The 18,076-nt window shown below is 49.5% G+C and overlaps 1 protein-coding gene across 1 annotated transcript in view; it reads right to left on the bottom strand.

Annotated features, from left to right (window-relative positions):
- The window catches only part of Drg2 (developmentally regulated GTP binding protein 2), a 16,382-nt gene extending 2,178 nt beyond the window's left edge, over nt 1-14,204 (bottom strand). Inside the window, exons 1-11 of the mRNA XM_031353078.1 lie at nt 14,024-14,204; nt 12,269-12,429; nt 8,700-8,789; nt 8,078-8,138; nt 7,319-7,409; nt 6,823-6,895; nt 6,618-6,708; nt 5,926-6,023; nt 5,576-5,652; nt 4,001-4,089; nt 3,320-3,378 (exon numbers count right to left, since the gene is read on the bottom strand). Coding sequence (XP_031208938.1) covers nt 3,320-3,378; nt 4,001-4,089; nt 5,576-5,652; nt 5,926-6,023; nt 6,618-6,708; nt 6,823-6,895; nt 7,319-7,409; nt 8,078-8,138; nt 8,700-8,789; nt 12,269-12,429; nt 14,024-14,087 — 954 coding nt within the window. The 5' untranslated portion in view covers nt 14,088-14,204. The remainder of the gene's footprint in view (nt 1-3,319; nt 3,379-4,000; nt 4,090-5,575; nt 5,653-5,925; nt 6,024-6,617; nt 6,709-6,822; nt 6,896-7,318; nt 7,410-8,077; nt 8,139-8,699; nt 8,790-12,268; nt 12,430-14,023) is intronic.
- Nucleotides 14,205-18,076: the final 3,872 nt, after the last annotated feature.

The following is an 18,076-nucleotide window of genomic DNA, read 5'->3' as shown; positions in this document are numbered from 1 at the left end:
TGGGGAGGGGAGTTAAGAGGGTAGCAGAGGCAGAGAAAGGCAGAGAGAGGGAGAGAGTAGAGAAGTAGGGGCTGGCCATGACCATGTGGAAAGAGGGGGGAAGGGAATGGGGAGAGATGGGGAGCAAGGGGGAAGAGGCAAGGGAGAGAAGCAGGAGTAAGAGAGCGAAGCTTTGTCATTTTATGAGGTCCCATTTGTCAATTCTTTGTCTTTTTTTTTTCCGAGACAAGGTTTCTCTGTATAGCCCTGGCTGTCCTGGAACTCACTCTGTAGACCAGGCTGGCCTCGAACTCAGAAATCCGCCTGCCTCTGCCTCCCAAGTGCTGGGATTAAAGGCGTGTGCCACCACTGCCCAGCTCCATTTGTCAATTCTTGATCTTAGAGCATAAGCTATTGGTGTTCTGTTCAGGAAAATTTCCCCTGTGCTCATGTGCTCAAAGCTCTCAACAGAGGAATGGATACAGAAAATGTGGTACATTTACACAATGGAGTACTACACAGTTATTAAAAACAATGAATTTATGAAATTCTTAGGGAGACGGATGGATCTGGAGAATATCATCCTGAGTGAGGTAACCCAATCACAAAAGAACATACATGGTATGCACTCACTGATAAGTGGATATTAGCCCAGAAGCTCAGAATACCCAAGATACAATCCACAAACCACATGAAACTCAAGAAGACCAAAATACCCATGGAAGGAGTTACAGAGACAAAGTGTAGAGCAGAGACTGAAGGAATGACAATCCAGAGACTGCCCCACTTGGGGATCCATCCCATATACAATCACCAAACCCAGACACTATTGTGTAACCAACAAGTACTTGTTGACAGGAGCCTGATATAGCTGTCTCCTGAGAGGCTCTGCCAGTGCCTGACAAATACAAAGCCATCCATTGGACTGAGCACAGGGTCCCCAATGAAGGAGCTAGAGAAAGGACCCAAGGAGCTGAAGGGGTTTGCAGTCAAATTAGAGGAACAACAATATGAACTAACTAGTACTCTCAGAGCTCCCAGGGATTAAACCACCAACCAAAGAGTACACATGATGGGACTCATGGCTCTAGCTGAATATGTAGCAGAAAATGGCCTTGTTGGTCATTAATGGGAGGAGAGGCACTTGGTCCTGTGAAGGCTCTATGCTCTAGTGTAGGAGAATTCAAGGGGCCAGGAATTGGGAGAGGGTGGGTTGGTGAGCAGGGGGAGGGGGGTAGGAAATAGGGGGAGTATTTTGGAGGGGAAACCAGAGAACATTTTTAGTATAAATAAAGAAAACATCTAATAAAAAAAATAGCAAAAAAAAAAAAAAGCCACTAGTAGTCTAAAACTATAGTCTAGCACCCCTAATATCTACTTGAAACCCCGACAGGGAGCATTACTCCCCTGCAGTTTGCCACAGCCTTCCCATGTAGTGTCTGACAGAAGGGACAATTCTAGCAGGGGCCATTTACCACAGGTTTACCAGGAGGCTTGCTCATGGCAGGGGCCCTTCCCTGTAATCCTTTAAGAAAAATACAAGTGTATCAGAGATGGGAAGGGCACTCCTCAGGCTTCTGCTCAGGGCCTCTTGCCTACTTTGGACAAGCCACCAATGCTCACCCCCAGGGCCAAGGCAGGCGTATCACAAAGGCTCTGGGAGTCTGTCATCCCCTGGTGAGGGGCTGAGGCCGAGGAGGAAGAGTTGGGTGTGCCTGCAAGGTTGGCCCTCTTCTGGTCTCAGCAAGGATCTTGGCTGCAATGCATGCCTCAGGATAGGGTCAGGCTGTCTCCTCACAGGGAGAGTCCAGGCTCTGAGCAAAGGTCAAAGGTCCTCTCCACCCCACTGGCCTCTTCTTTGAGGGCCTGATGCCTACCTATGTCCATTCTTCTACCTTTGCTTTTGCCCCCGGGCCCTTTCCTGACTCACACCATGCCCTCCTCTTCCTGGTGTCCTGCACTTTCTTTTAAACTTTTTTTTTTTTTTGTTTTTAGAGACAGGATTTCTCTGTATAGTCCTGGCTATCCTGGAACTCACTCTGTAGACCAGGCTGGCCTCAAACTCAGAGATCTGCCTGCCTCTGCCTCTCAAGTGCTGGGATTAAAGGCATGTACCACCACTGCCTGGCCTGCTCTTTCTACCATATATGGTGAGAGCCAATTTACTCTAGACAAGCAGTTTGGTCCAAGGTGGAACATGCTCTCCCAGAAGGGCCAGCACCTGTGTCTACAGCTCACTATGCTCCCAGCAGGGGGCACTACAGCCGTGGCTCCAGAATGGACTGGAGCACTCTCAACCCTCCTTAGCCCATGGCTATGAAACGTGGGCCCAGGAGGAGAGTTAACTAGCCTAGCTGTGTGTCCAAGTACCACAAGGCTGGTACCCTACTGGCTCAGGCTAGACTTGCCAAACAAAAGGCTGAACAAGAGTGGAATACTGGCCTACCATTGTCTGTCTGAGAACTGCAGGAATGGCTGGCTCCCTGCTCCAGAAAACAGATCCTGAGAAATAACAGGGACGGAGGACAATAAAACCTATGAAAAGAACTCAGGACCACAGCTCTGTGGCCTGACTCTACTCAGGGGGTGTCAGGCAGCAATTCTGACAGGGAAAGGGACCCTTACGCCTACAAACTCCTGACTGGGATGTTCCTTCAAATCTGTACTTAGTCTTAGTTTGGCGTCCAGAGCACCTCAGTCCATGCCCTCCAAACTTCCTGAACTACATGTGAGCAGACCACAGACCCACACACTGCTGAGCTCTGGTAAGACATTTGGAGCTGATGCTCAATGACTGCATGCTGGGGCAGGAAGCAGCCACAGCCGTCCTGGACTTAGGCAGTTGGGGAAGAAGGCAGAATAATTAGGACCCACAAGCCCTTGGGGGCTGAATGGTGGCCACAGGAGGTGGTGACACTGAGCAACAGCTCTGCCACCAGGGGGACGAAGAAAACCATCCTTTCCCAGACTTAGCTCCATACACACTAGAGAAATTGGAATATAACATAACAGCAAGGGTGAAAAGTGACAATTCTCCTTCATTGACACCAACCCTGTGACATTGGGAGCAGAGAGACAAAGACTACTGCGCACTGGCACCTTTTCAGTGCCAGGTGGTCAGCTGAACCTCATTCAATGTGATCTTAGCCACCCTGCAGCTGTTACCCAAATCTACAGGACAGAAAAGAGAGGTCCACCTCCACCTCCACCACCACCCATCTCACGGGGAGAACCTATCTCAGCGTCCAGTAGCCAGGTAAACCAGGGCAAGCCTGCTTCACCTCACGTCTCCCTACAGCTCAGGCTTCATTCTGGCCATTCAGGTAGGTTTTCAACTTACCACGTGTTCGACAGAGGCCCCTTTCCGGAGAATGATGGCATCTGTGAAGTCTGGTCTCTCTGTAGGGAGATGAAGGCATGTCAACCAGTCTCTGTCTGTCCTGGATCAGCTTCCTTTATAATGGGGCCTTGGTTTCAGACACCTGTTCCACCTCCCAGCCCCCAGCCTTGCTCCTTGCTATTTGGCATACCTTCAGCACAGAATCATGTGCTATGCTACCCTGTCATCCATTACAGAACCCAGAGAGGAGCCATGGAATGTGTGGGCTGAATAGGCAGGGTGAATGAATGCTGGAGCCTAGGTGGGGAGCCATGGCCCTTCCTAGCTTACAAGGGCAGGGTTACCACAAACTGCCCCACACTCAGGGAACCTGGGCCATGAAAGCAGTATTTACCAGGATGGAAACAGAGAAAGGACCCTAACAAGAGGCCTGTTTCTGTGGAGAGAGAACAAGAGAGCGATGCCGCTGTGGCCAACGGGGACCTTGCAAAGCTTCCCCACCAGCTGCCCCACAGCCAGCATCTCTCCCCATGAGCTTAGGCCAAGGTCTTCTGCCTGGAGAGAAGAGCGGGCCTGTTCTAACAGATAAAGTGGCATGGAGACCTCTGCATGGCACAAACAGGCTGGCAGCCCTGGGAAAGTTGGGGGAGGCTCATTTCTGAGCTGTCACCCTCGACTCACGCCCTCTCTTCTTGGTGTAAATGCAGGTGAGGGCCAGGTACTCCCAAAGCATCTCCAGCAGGTAGTCCAGGTTCAGCTTCATACCGCAGCTGCAGGGAAGGCAGTGTCAGGCAGGCAGGGCCCCGCGGCTCAGAAGCCATAGTCACTATTGTTGGAGAGGACTAAGGCCAACGTGGCCCTGTCACCACCACTGTGAACAAGCAGGCTATCTTGATGCCAGCTGTGCCTCTAGCTACCTGGCATCATACCAACAGAGTTCAGCATCCTCCTGTGGCCCAGTTTGGCTGCCTGCTATAGGAAATCCATGATGTCTGTCACAGGAACAGAGGCTTGCTGTGTTGGGATCATGGACATGCTCACATTTCCCTAAAGAAAGATGGGTTGCTAAAGGTCCGGGGCCACCCGTGGGTATCTCAGAATACAGAGGGAACATATACTGGCTGGTTTTGTGTGTCAACTTGACGAAAGCTGGAATCTCAGAGAGGAAGGAGCCTCAGTTGAGGAAATGCCTCCACGAGATCCAGCTGTAAGGCATTTTCTCAATTAGTGATCAGTGGTGGAGGGCCTAGCCCACTGTGGGTGGTGCCATCCTTACGCTAGTGCTACTGGGTTCTATAAGAAAGTAAGCTGAACAAGCCAGGGGAAGCAAGCCAGTAACCAGCACCCCTCCATGGCACCCACCCACACCAGCTTCTGCTTCCAGGTTCTAGCCTGACTTCCTCCAATGGTGGATTATCATCTGGAAGTGTAAGCCAACCCTTTCCTCCCCAGCTTGCTATTTGATCATGGTGTTTCACTGTAGTAATGAAAACCCTAACTATGCCGGAGGAACCTAGGTTTAGGGACAGCCAGACTCAGGTGGCCCTGGAAGTCGTGGTAAGTACAAGCAGGGAAGGATGACCATCTCCCAACACCAAGGATGAGTATGACTCAGGCAGCACAAAGTACCTGGGGAAGAGCAGGACAGATGTTGCCCTTGCAGCAGCTGCAATGTCTAGGAGACAAGCCTCAGCTGTCACCTGCTCCCACAAGCCAGGCCCTTAGGGAAGCTATCAGAACATTTGGTTTGATGGAGGGAGGCAGAGAAGCAGAGGACTTAGCACAACCCCCCTGAAAAGGAGCTCTGCAGGGTACAGGGTGCATCAGGAAGTGAGTCACTGAGTTCTGGCCAGAGTCACCATGATCCACGAAATAAAGAAGGGCAGGAAGTGGGGCCAAGGTGGACTTCACTCATCCAACAGCCATGGGAGCCCTTCCTGCAGCTCCTGGGCTTCAAATTCTCCCTTGGGAGGAGATGCAAGGCTCTATGACTCACAGGAGCTGGGGGTCCAGCTCTCTTCCTAACTGAGGTGGCTTGCCAGGGCCCTATCCCCTGGGATTAGAACTATCAGAGAGACAGGACATGGCGATGCACACCTTTAATCCCAGTACTCAGGAAGTGGAGGTAGGTGGGTATCTGTGAGTTCGAGGCCGGCCTCCTCTACATAGTGAGTTCTAGGTTAGCCAGAGCTATGCAGATCAAAACAAGCAAACACTCCAACAGGAGGGCAGGGTGGCAAGAAGCCACCTTCTTACCTGATAACTACGCTGTTGGGCTTTCGAGCTAAACGGTCTACTTCTTCCATGGAGATCTGGTCGATTTTGTTATACACCTGAGATTGGATAGCAGAGGAGCAGTCACGCCAGGGACAGAGCCTCAATGGTAGCACCTGCCCATGGGCCTGCTCCCCTCAATGACTCTGGCTGGAGGAAAGCCCCCTAAAAAAAAAACCCCTGGTTTCCAGCTCTCTATCCCTCTAAGACTCCAGCAGCCACTAAGGCAGGGGAGGGGAGAGCCCTTGCTCTCAGTTCCTCTCAGCAGACTACTGAAGTGGTTGGGAGCCAGATGGGTCACTGCAGGGCAAGAGGGCCACCGCACCACTTACATAGAGGCAGGGCATGTACACCCGGTTGCCCACAATCACATCGATGAAATCATCTGGAGAGCAGTCTTCTCGGAAGAGTACCTCGGCGTTGAAGATCTCTGGGTAGCGCAGATTAAGGGCAAGCTGTGTACTGGCATGGTGTCCGCATGTGTCTTTTAGTTGTGGGTGGTGGGGGTGTGGCAAGCACTAAAATCACTGGCCACAGGGACCTGGCTACAATCTGTTTGTGAAGTTCTACAAGCTCTGAAGGCTTGAGGAACCCTCTCACTTCTATTCCCTAAACCACAAAATACGAAAAACAACCAACAGGTGACTTGAATTTTTGCTGTCAGGAGTGAGATGGCACCTGGAACCCCAGGCTACTCCAGCAGTACCAGGTGAAAGCTGGAGGTCCCATCCTGCCCCTGCCTGGCCTCACTCATTGGTATCTCTTGCCTCTGGAGCCCTGCCCCATTCTCTAGCACCCACTAACAGATGCAAACATAGCCCCTACCCCCACCCCCCTGCTTCTTCTCCAAGCCAGACACCCAAGTTCTCAGGACAGTTGCCCAGGACATTCTGCCTTTCTTCTAGATGTCATTGGGATACCTGAACATCCAACAAGGAGTCAGGAAGCCAACTGCCAAGTGTGTGGCTGGGTCCTGAGGGCTGCCAGCTGCCCCCAGGCTAGGAGGCCCTTCCTGGAAGGATACTGTACTCATGTAGGATGAGCTGCACCAGCTTCTCCGAGCATTGTGTCAGTGTGACTGTTGAGTTAAAGGAGATGCCACCACCTTTCTTGGGCTGGAACAATAGAGAGGCAGGGAAAGCTGCTGGTGAAGGGGCAGCAACCTCAGTCGTCCATCCCTGTGGAGGGCCAAGCAGTTCCCAGGCTGCCTCTGGGTAGTGTGAACATACCTTGAAATAGATGTTGGGCTTGTGCTTGTTTAGGCGAATACCCACAGACTCCAGCTCCTTCTCCAGCAGGGACCTAGGCAAAGTCTGAGTGAGGCTTCATAGGCTGTTTCTAAGCAAGCCAGAGCATCCTCATGGCCTACATAGCCCTGACTGCATAGACAGAAGCCAGTTCCCTCATCTAGCCCCTCCTCTAGCAACCCAACAGCCCAAAATTGTGCTGGAGCTTCTAAAGAGAGGCTAGACAGTGCCCTCACGGGTGCCTAGAGGAAGGTGAGGAGTCCCAGAGGCTTGCTGCTAGAGACGGGTTTGTGTGCTGCTCTGACAGCAGGGGTGGGCAATAACCAAGGCTAGCCTGTGTCCCTCATACACGAGCCTAAGATCCCCAATCCTGGCTGGACACTATCTAGCGGAGAGGACATGTAGGCTGGGTGGTGGCTAGGTTCGACACAGACCCATTGAGCCAGCCCTGTGGGTTCCCCTGCCCTGCTGCACAGACCTCTGTACATCTCCCTTGGTGGCATCCAGCATCATGATGACGACATCAGCTGTCCGTGCTACTGCAATCACCTGCCGGCCACGGCCTCGCCCTGCACAAGTAGAGGGAAGGCTATGTCTCGATATGGCACAGACAAGAGGTAGGGCAATGTGATTATGTAGCCTGAAACACCTTAGACTCCAGTCCCTTCTAGACCCTCATCAGTCTTGTTATATTCTCCTCTGTGCTATGATTTTTCTTGGCATTTTGGGGGAAATCCATGAGCTATTTAATTCAAGGAGTCTGTTTTTTTCTTTATGTTCTTTGAGACAAGGTTCACTTATGTAGCCTAGGCTGGTCTTGAACTCATGATCTTCCTGCCTCTGCCTCCTGAGTGCTAGGAATACAGATGTGTACCACCTTAGCGCAGCTAAGACTGGTTCTAGAAGTCACAACCGTCAGTGGAATGACAGGGCAGTAATGACCCTCTTCCCATTCCTGCAGTAGGCCCAGCCAAGCCTCATGAACACTTGTCCATTTACTCCTTAACACTGCTGTGGATTCGGTATGACTATGCCCATCGTGAAGATAAGCATTCAACCTCCAGATCAAGATCACAAAGTGGCTATGACACTAGCACCTGAATTGCAGCCTGTCATGTCTGGAAAGCAAGGGTACGAGGACTAGGGGTCCACAGGTGGTCTCCATGACGGCCCCATCCATCTTCAACACTCAGCGACAAAACTCCAACCTGCCTCCCACGCCCTGCCCTGCCCCCACCTTGGGCTGCTCCTTCAATGATTCCAGGAAGGTCCAAGAGCTGGATGTTGGCACCTTTGTACTGGGGAACAGAAGAGAAGGGTGAGGTAAGGCTGGACTCCTGTGGCCAGGAGCCTGGCTGGACCTACACACCTACAATGGGCCCACAGCTGGTGCTAACTATGGCCAAGTCATGGCCCCATCACTTCAGCCTGGCACAGGTTACCACCTAAGAGATAGAGATGCCGGGGAAGGCCCACAGAACACATTGCTGTGTAATCAATAAATCGGCTCATATGGAGACACAAGGCTCCAACACCTGGTACCCATGCAAAAATGGCTGAAGTCTGAGGCTTTGCAGAGGGGTAAAGAAGCAACCAGGCAGCAGTTGGGGGCTGGAGCTGGATGTGCAGAGGGGAAAGAACAGAGAGGGGCACCAGGCAGAGCTGCCATATGCAGGCCTGATCTATTGGGACAAGTCAGGGTTCTAGGCCAGTCAGGTACTTCTCAGGTCCCCAGAGGGCCAGTACTGCAGGGTATCCCCACATAGGGACAGCTATCTCAGATGCTTATATAATGAGCACTTGACAAATGCAAACACAAGCACACCTCTTTCATGTAGGGCCCAGGACAGTCCACTTACTTCAATGACCCCGGGGATGCACGTCAGGGTGGTAAACTCATAGGATGCAGCTTCACTGGCTGTAGAAGTCATCAGACTCAAGAAAGTGGACTAGGAGAGGAAAAAAAAAAAAAAAAGGCCACTGCCCTAAGGAGTCTTAACTCAGTCTCTTGCGCAAGTCCCGGTGGGACAAGGGGCTGCCTGGGTAGACAGAGCCAAGAGTCTTCCTTGACCTTAGACTGGGGACTTGGCCGAGTGTACAGAATAACTGTTCAGAGAGAGCATGGCCTCTAGCCTACAAACATGGGCTGGCACCAGAGTCCATGTCCTCTGGAGGCCTCACAACTGTCTCAGATGAGGGACCTGGCTCCTAAGCTCTCCCTGCCTGTTCCAGGAGCCTTTCTCTGGCCCTACTGTCCTAGTGAGCCTAGAATTCTGAGCTTGCTGCTGCTCTGGGTTTGTAAAGGGAGTTGCACATAGAGAGAAGTTGATTCTGAGAGCACTGGCTGCCACCATACCCAGCAATGCTGCTGGAGGCTAACTTTTGGGTACATCCCTGATCCTCGATCAGATGGGCCACCCTGTAAGATAGAACCCAAGGAACAGTTGCTGCTTATCCCCTCTCCGGCGCACTGCTTTGGGATGGATCAGGAGTTGCCCCAGCCCCTGGTGCAGACCCAGATAGTGCTTGCAGGCCTACATTTGAGCAGCCTCCTGTGTCTGTCTTCGTTCTGCTGTATTATCTGTATACCAGTGGACCTGCTAAAAAGTAAGCCAGCACCTCAGTCTTGATTTCCACAACCATTTCCCCAAAAAGAAAACCAGGCCTCCTTGGAGAAACGGCAGACCCTAGAGCAGGAAGTAGATCAGATCAGACAGGCCTCTGGAAGGAGGTCTGGCTGGAGGGACACATGGTAGGATTGTGCTGAAGCAGACAGTTCCAAAGCTAGGACTTCATGCAACACCGAAGCAGTACTTCGTCAAAATGTCAAGGTCATCAAATCAGGCTGGGGCTATGGTTCAGTGGCACATGGCTGCTATCCCCAGGGGGTGGGGAGTGGGGGCTGGGAGCTGAATCAGAAAATTGTTTGCTTCTCAAGCACCCAAGTAAAGAATGGAGGAGTGGTCCTATAATCTCCGCACTGGGGAGGTGGATGCAGGGGGAATCCCTGGGATTGAGTCAGAAAGCCTGGCCTACTTGACAAGGCCCAGGCCAGTAAGAGATCTTTCTTAAAAACCAAGGGGGGTGGGGGGCTGGAGAGATGGCTCAGCAGTTAGGGGCACTGGCTGCTCTTCCCCCCTGAGTTCAATTCGCAGCAACCACATGGTGGCTCAAAACCATCTATGTGATCTAATGCCCTCTTCTGGCATACAGGTGTACATGCAGATAGAGTACTCAGAGATACAAATAAATCTTAAAAAACAAAACAAATGCCAGGCAGTAGTGGCACACGACTTTAATCCCAGCACTTGGAAGGCAGAGGCAGGTGGATTTCTGAGTTCAAGGTCAGCCTGGTCTACAAAGTTGAGTTTCAGGACAGCCAGGGGTATACAGAGAAACTGTCTCCAAACAAACAAACAAACCAAAAAAACAAAAACAAACACAAACCAAAAAAACAAAAACCACCGGGCGGTGGTGCACACCTTTAATCCCAGCCCTTGGGAGGCAGAGGCGGGCAGATTTCTGAGTTCAAGGCCAGCCTGGGCTACAGAGTGAGTTCCAGGACAGCCAGGGCGATCCAGAAAAACCCTGTTTTGAAAAACCAACCAACCAACCAAACAAACAAAAAAAACAAAAGCCAAGGTGGAAAGCCTGAGAAACACCAGACATTGTCCTAACCTTCTTACCTATATGCACGCACACACACGTGCACAGACACCCTCATACACATGTATCCATACACACATGAATATGAGAAAAATAAAACTAAAAGTCAGGGCCAGATAAGGTGGGGCACGCCTTTAATCTTAGCAGGAGGCAGAGACAGGCAGAACACTGTAGTCTGAGTGAGGCCACCTTCGTTTACAGAGTCAATACCAGCCCCTGCAGAGCTACAGAGACCTGGGCCTTGAAACAAACCAAAAAGTAAAAATCAAAGTATGCTGGGGCTGCCTAGCATTAGGGGGACAGGACAGGTGAATGTGATGGTGGAATCCAGGTTAGTAGGGAGAAGTTAAAGGAGCTAGGAATCCAAGTATGGACACAAAGACAACACCTTGATGTTAATGCATGGGTTGTAAGGAGGGTGCTATCCTCAGGTAACAATGTTGCCAATAAAGAAACCGGTTATAAGGACTCTGGCAACTCTCTACAACAACAACAACAACAAAACCAAGATCATTCTAGCATTAAAAATGTATTATCTCTCAAGATGGCTCAGCGGGTAAGAGCACTGACTATTCTTCTGAAGGTCTTGAGTTCAAATCCCAGTAACTCCATGGTGGCTCACAACCATCTGTAATGATATCTAATGCTCTCTTCTGATGTGTCTGAAGACAACTACAGTGTACTTATGTATAATAAATATAGCAGGGTTGACTGGAGCGAGCAGAGGTCCTAAAATTCAATTCCCAACAACCACATGAAGGCTCACAACCATCTGTACAGCTACAGTGTACTCACATACATAAAATAATAAAAAAGGATCTGCCACCAAACCAACTTGAGTTCTATCCTAAGAATGCAGATGGTAGAAGGAAAGAATTGACTGTTTTAAGTTCTCTGACCTCCAGTGTGGCACATATTTGAAATTTATTAAACCTCACCTGTCCTGGCACAGATGCCTTCTTAATCTTACCACATAAAGCGTAAGTCGGCTGGACGGTGGTGGGTACGCCTGGAATCTCAGTGCTTGGGAGGCAGGGGCAGGTGGATTTCTGAGTTCGAGGCCAGCCTGGTCTACAGAGCGAGTTCCAGGACAGCAGGGCCACACAGAGAAACCCTGTCTCGAACCCCATCTCCCCCCCCCCAAAAGTAAGTCAACATAGGACATTAAACTGAACCACTTTCCAGAGGAAACTTTCTAGAAAACTCTACAGTGACGTCATCACTTCCCTTCAAACCAGTCTGTCTGCTAGCTCTAAGGCCCAATTTCTCTTGACTCCATCAACTCTGTTCTGATGCTCACTCAGGCAGATTGCCCAGCTCTCCCAACGTCTACAGGCAGGTTTTCCCTGAAGGGCCCTCTCTCTGCAAGTTCCCTCACATTGTTAGAGCCTCTGATGAACCAACCACTCACTAGAGAAGCCTTCAGCCACCCAGACATGCCTTGAAGGACCTTGGACTTCTTCAGAGCTTAAAACCAACTACGTGACACTCAAATTTGCTCAAACTGTCTTTTCTGAGAGGAAACATGTGTAGGTAGGGTTGGGCATGCCAGTATTGGGCATAATATCCACCACAGGGTACACACTGAATAAATGTGTGCCACTGGCTGAGTTGGAAGGCCAACTGCTCCTGCTAAGGAGCAGAAAGAGTAGCCTCTAAGTTTGGGTCACGGGAAGGTAAGGCTTTGAGGGGAGGTAATGATGGGCATGCGGTAGGTGACCCTCTATTGTTCTCCCCAAGGTCCATACAGACCATCACTGACCTTACCCACAGAGGGAAAGCCAATCAGTGCCACACGGGCATCACCTGACTTCATGACATCAAAGCCTTCTCCTTTAGATGAGGCTGATTTGGAAGGTTCCAGGAGCTGGGCCCGATACTTGGCCAGTTTTGCTTTCAGCAGGCCCAGGTGGTACTCGGTGGCTGGAGGATGTAAAACAAGGTAGAAATACGTGTTAGGGTCTCTCTCTGGAGGGTCAGGTGGAGAGTGCTAACTGAGAACACCAAGACCAGACAACAATCACCTCAAGGAGACCTCAAAGGGGACCTTGGTACCTGGGAGGTTACAAGACTGCTTCCTGCTCACTTTGAAGCATTAGTCTTTCCTGGTAGCTGCCCTAAAGATCACGAGCCAATTCTGAACAGCCAGGAAGTTCCTGAATTCATGACCTGTCACATCCCAAAGATGTCCAGAGAAAACCTGGGTCAGGCTTTAAGGCCTCAGGTCTGCCCTGCTTCTCTATGGACACAGGGCGTTTTCTGTGGGGCTAGAATTCCATGAGTGCACCACTGTGTGGAGGAAGGAGACACTGTGGCACACACAAATTTGCCATGCTGAGATCCACCCCTAAGGGAATCCAAGAGGCCACACAGCCTCCCTGCATGTGTCCCATCACTGTGTCCCCAGAGGATGGGTACCTTGTGCTTTGTGCTGACTTTATGTATCCTGACAGCACCCAGCATTCATGGTGGGAGAACACACTGTTTTCACTACAGTGTCCCTTTTCTTCCTCCTTTATACTATTGTTAGGATACCATACTGTTTCCAAATTCTGGGGGAACATGGGTTACATTTCTGAGAAGGAATTCTATTTCGGGTTTCCGCAAGTCTGCATGATAAAGGGGATATGCTTGAGACTGAGAAAGAGGACCCTAGGTCTCCTGCCCCCACTCTTTCCACCCTTCTCTGACCAACTGACCTTATCCTTGCCTCAGAACCTATGAACCTGCTGTTGCCTGAATTTAAATCAGATCAATCCCACCCAGCCGCTACTGCTTGGAAAAGTCACTTAGCCTTGTGCATCAATTTATTGTGTGCAAAATACATAGGACAGCAGCACTAACTCCTTCACCACATTTCCTCAAGACTCGGAAAAGCACCAAAGACACTGCTTGGCAATTCCACCTCTCAAACTGATCCCCAACCCTTACAGTGTGATGCTTCCTTGGCGTTGTATATTTGGGATGGTTTATTTTAAATATTAGATGCTTGGTCTGGCAAGGGCTTTGCACATGTGAACTATAACAGAGCGGGTGTTATCCCTATCTAAAGATGAGGACACTGCGTCGCCAAAAATGGACATGACTTTACAAGGTTACATAGCAAGAACGTAGTGGACAAATTCTCCAGTCCCTACTTCCTCGACACTATCTCGCCGGCGCCTGCCTGTCTGCCCGTCAAGCTGTTTTGTGAGATGTCTTCTCTTGCCCTTCTCAGCATGAAGGCCCAGAAGCCAGGACCCTAGGGGAAAATCCCCGAAATTGCCTTTCTGGGTCGCGGGCTTATTGTGCGCGCTGAGGTTTCTCTACTTGAACACTGAGTCCAGCACTGATCAGATCTCTCAAGAACCCTGAAACCATATCGCTGAATGTGCCCGTGCCCGCTCCCGCCTCAAGCACGCCTCCGCACTTCCCTAGTGTTTCTCCGGCCTCGGAGGCGGCTCCGGGTGTCCTTTCATTTTACAGACAAGAAAAACAAGGAGGGTAGAAAGGGAGGCCCCTCCGATCCCGCCCTCACCCTTGTTCTTCTGCGTCCGAGCGATCTCCTTCTCGATCTCCGAGATTTTCTCCAAGATCCCCATAGTTGCAGCTTCGGCGGAGATTCACACTGCCTATAGCTTACAGCGCAGGGAACTCACGTCTTCTGCCAGAGGCAAAGCAGTGAGAACCAGGAAGCGCACCAAGAATGGAGTCCTCCCGAGCTCCCGGTGCTGCGAGATTCGGAGTCCGGGCACACCACGTGGCGGGCAGATACCATTCGTTCCTACTTCACGGGTCTGCGATGTGGCAGTATGCATCTAGATCTTGATTTTGGCCCTATGCCAAACCGACAACAACGAGTTTGCAAGGCAGAGGGGGAATCTCTTTACTCTTTGATAGTGACAGAAAAGGAGATGGGCAGAAAGTCTTAAGGCTCTTCCTTTTTTTTTTTTTGAGACATGGTTTCTCTGTGTAGCCATGGCTGTCCTGGAACTCACTCTGTAGACCAGGCTGGCCTCGAACTCAGAAATCCGCCTGCCTCTGCCTCCCAAGTACTCTCCCATTTTGTAAAGGGGGTAAAAGAGGACTGGGGTCTAGCCTGCTGGAATAGCCTTTAAACCCAGTACTCAGAAGGCACAAGCAGGAGGATTGCTGCGAATTTGAAACCAGCTGGGTTGCACAGCTAGTATCAGTGTCAGATAGTAAAGCAAACAAAAATTCAAAACTGGGCTCAGTGGTTAAGAGCACTTATTGCCAGCCTGAATATGGGGTATTGATTTTTGTTTTTAATTTTTAAATTAGATGTATTCATTTTATGTATGTTTTGCCTGAAAGTATGTACATACACCAAGTGCCAGTGCCAGTGGAGGTCAGAACAGGGCAGCAGATCTCCTAAAACTATTGTTTCAGACGGTGGTGAACAACCACATGGGTTCTAGGAATCGAACCTGTCTGTTTCTTTTTTTTTTCTGTTTTGGTTTTTCAAGACAGAATTTCTCTATATAGCCCTGGCTGTCCTGTAGATCAGGCTGGCCTCAAACTCAGAAATCCTCCTGCCTCTGCCTCCCAAGTGCTAAGATTAAAGGCATGTGCCACCACTGCCGGGCCAAACCTGTCTGTTTCAAAAAAAAGTGCATGGGATCACTAGCCTCGATTGCATTTCATTTTCCAAATAGAAATTGCAAATTACAGCTGTTAAATGACAGTGCCAAGACAGAATGAAACTCTGGCTGTGAATTCCAAGTCTACTCACCCTCAAAGTAATGCAGTAGAGGTGTATGATGCTCTGCAAGGGAATACTATTTAAGTGTGGTAGGTTTATATGATGTTTTGGGTGGGTATCAAAAGGTGATGGTGCATTTTGGAAGCTGGGGTGGTCCATGTAGATGAGGAGGCCTGAGAACTCAGGCCCAAGTCCTTAGGTCCCTTTTGCCTCAAATTTCCTTTGAAAAACAATTAGCATACAAAATAATGGGTTACATTATAACATTTTAAAGGATTTGTTTTATTTCCTGTGTCTAAGTGTTTTGCTTACATATGTGTGTGTACCATACACATGCCTTGTCTGCAGAGATCAGAAGAGAACATCAGATTGCCTGGATCTGAAGGGATGGTTGTAACCCACCATATGGGTCTGGGGTCAAACCTGTGTCCTCTGCAAGTCCAAGTGCTCTTAACCACTGGACCATCTCCAGCCCCATAATATTTCTATTCATATACCCGTGTCTTGCACTTCTTTTATTCCCTACCCCAGCCCCTTTTATTCCAACTACTTTCTAATATGGCTGTTGGAATCTTTTACCACCACCTTGTACCTCCAGAAGTAAGCTCACTTTGACTTTACAGTTGGGGAAAATGGCTCAATTTCAAAGAATGCTGACATCTTCTCTGCTGTCTGCTTCATGATCCCATGGTCCTTAGTTTTTTGTTTTGTTTTGTCTTTGTTACTTGCCTGGGAATTGAGCCTACCTCAAGATCAAGGAAAAGATCTGAGTCCTCCAAACCCAAGTCTAGGAAGCCAGCTCTGAGCCTCGCTGCCCATGCAGATCTGTGGAGATGGGGCTCGTTTGCATAGGGAGAAGTCACTACTGCCCTATGAAGGTATTTGACTTGTCCATCAAAAGGTACTTCAGCAAGGTGAAAGATACTGGAGAAAGTCACAGAGAACACAGACAGTTAATGTTCAGAATACAGTAAGGCCCATGACTCAACAACACAACAACGCCATTCTGCTGAGTCATTGATGTAGCCCAAACATAATACAATGACATGTGTTTAGTGCTTAGAAGAACCTGCCAAAAGCAGGAGCCTTAGGATAGGACCTGGTATAGAAAGAGCTCTATCTCTTCTCCCAGAGCTTCCAGTTCTGGGTGGGATGGATTCCAGTCACACATAGGATAGGACAAGGATCCCAGAATGGTATTACCCAGTGCTATTTTGTGTGTGTGTGTGTGTGTGTGTGTGTGTGTGTGTGTTTAGGCCAGAGGCTAATATCTGATGTCTTTCTCACTCTTTGCCATTAAAATTTTATTGATTACATTTTATTTGTTTTGTGGTAAACTATGGTTGTATAGAGGTTAAAGTCCAACTTTTGGGAGTCTGCTCTCTCCTACCATGTAGATTCTGGAGCTCCAACTAGGAAGGTCAGACTTGGTGGCAAATATCTGTTACGTATTCAAATGCTAAAACTTGTACCCCAAGAAATGGTTGCCTCAAAACAAGCAAATTCCTATGTTCAAGAGCCTTTGTTGTGCAAATCTTGCTCCCTAATTTAAAACTATTGGTTAAATAAAAATGGCTGCAACCAATTACTGGGGAGAGTAGAGAGAGGTGGAGTTTGAGTTACCAGGCTGGGGGTCACAGGTAGGGGCCATGATGGAGAAGTGAGAAAGGAGACAGAGAGAGGAAGAAGTTGTCAGGAGAGGAGATGGACCATGAGCATGTGGCCAGGAGAAATGGACCCTGTGAATAACCCAGGCGAGAATCAGCCAACAAGTTACATAGGGCATATGGCTAGGATGTAAGTTAGAATAGTTCAAAACCTGCCCAATCCTTTACTCTGAATTCAAAGCCAGCCTCATCTACAGAGCAAGTTCCAGGACAGCCAAGGCTACATAAAGCTAAAAGGGACAAAAGGCTAAAATTTGGGTATTTAAGAGTTGAAGCCGGGCGGTGGTGGTATACGCCTTTAATCCCAGCACTTGGGAGGCAGAGGCAGTCAGATTTCTGAGTTCAAGGGCAGCCCGGTCTACAGAGTGAGTTCCAGGACAGCCAGGGCTACACAGAGAAACCTTGCCTTGAAAAAACAAAACAAACAAAAAAGCAATTTTACAAGAAGCTTTTCACTTTTTTGTGAGGGAGGATGACTGCAACCTTTAAGTGGACCCCAAAACTGCATCACCTCTCTGGCACAGATTAATGAGATATTCCTGGGAATAAAACTTATAGGAGCCACCCTGTAAGTTTCCTGGGAAGAATTCAAATGGTAGTGGCATAAGGGCACATGAGAATCCTATGAGGGGTCTGGAGAGACTGCTTAGCAGTTAAAAGTACTTGTTCTTGTAGAGGACTCAGGTTTGATTGCCAGTACCTACATGGCCTTTCACAACCACCATTAACTCTAGTTTGAGGGGAATCCAAAACCCTCTTCTGGTGTCTGTGGACACTAGGGACTACATAGTATACAGACACAATGCAGGCAAAACACTCATACATACCACTATGAGAAAAACCAAGGCAAACATAGGCTACACTAGACGGAAGAAAGGGTGTTATCCCTCACCTGAACCACTCAACTCTGTGACACGACCCATACCGATCTCATAGCTGATGCGTACATCAAGGGCTGCGACTCCTCAACTTGGCTCAGTACACCTGCTGCTGAAGCAGTACACTGCCCACCCATCCACCTGACTAAACCTAGGCCTGTCCTGCTGGTTCTGCTCCAGACTTGGTTCAGCCTCTCCGCTCAGAGCAGGACTCTGTAGCTTCCACTCTCAGCAGCTCCTCTGGGTACTGGTGTATTATATTATCAGTGTGTTCTTTTGGCCACTTGTGCAGCAGCTTTAGGTTCTATTCATTCTGTAGTTCA

Source organism: Mastomys coucha, unplaced genomic scaffold (assembly GCF_008632895.1).
Source record: "Mastomys coucha isolate ucsf_1 unplaced genomic scaffold, UCSF_Mcou_1 pScaffold5, whole genome shotgun sequence".
NCBI classification, from domain to species: Eukaryota; Metazoa; Chordata; class Mammalia; order Rodentia; family Muridae; genus Mastomys; species Mastomys coucha.
Note: the sequence above shows the minus strand (reverse complement) of the source record. Positions and strands in the feature narration are given on the sequence as shown.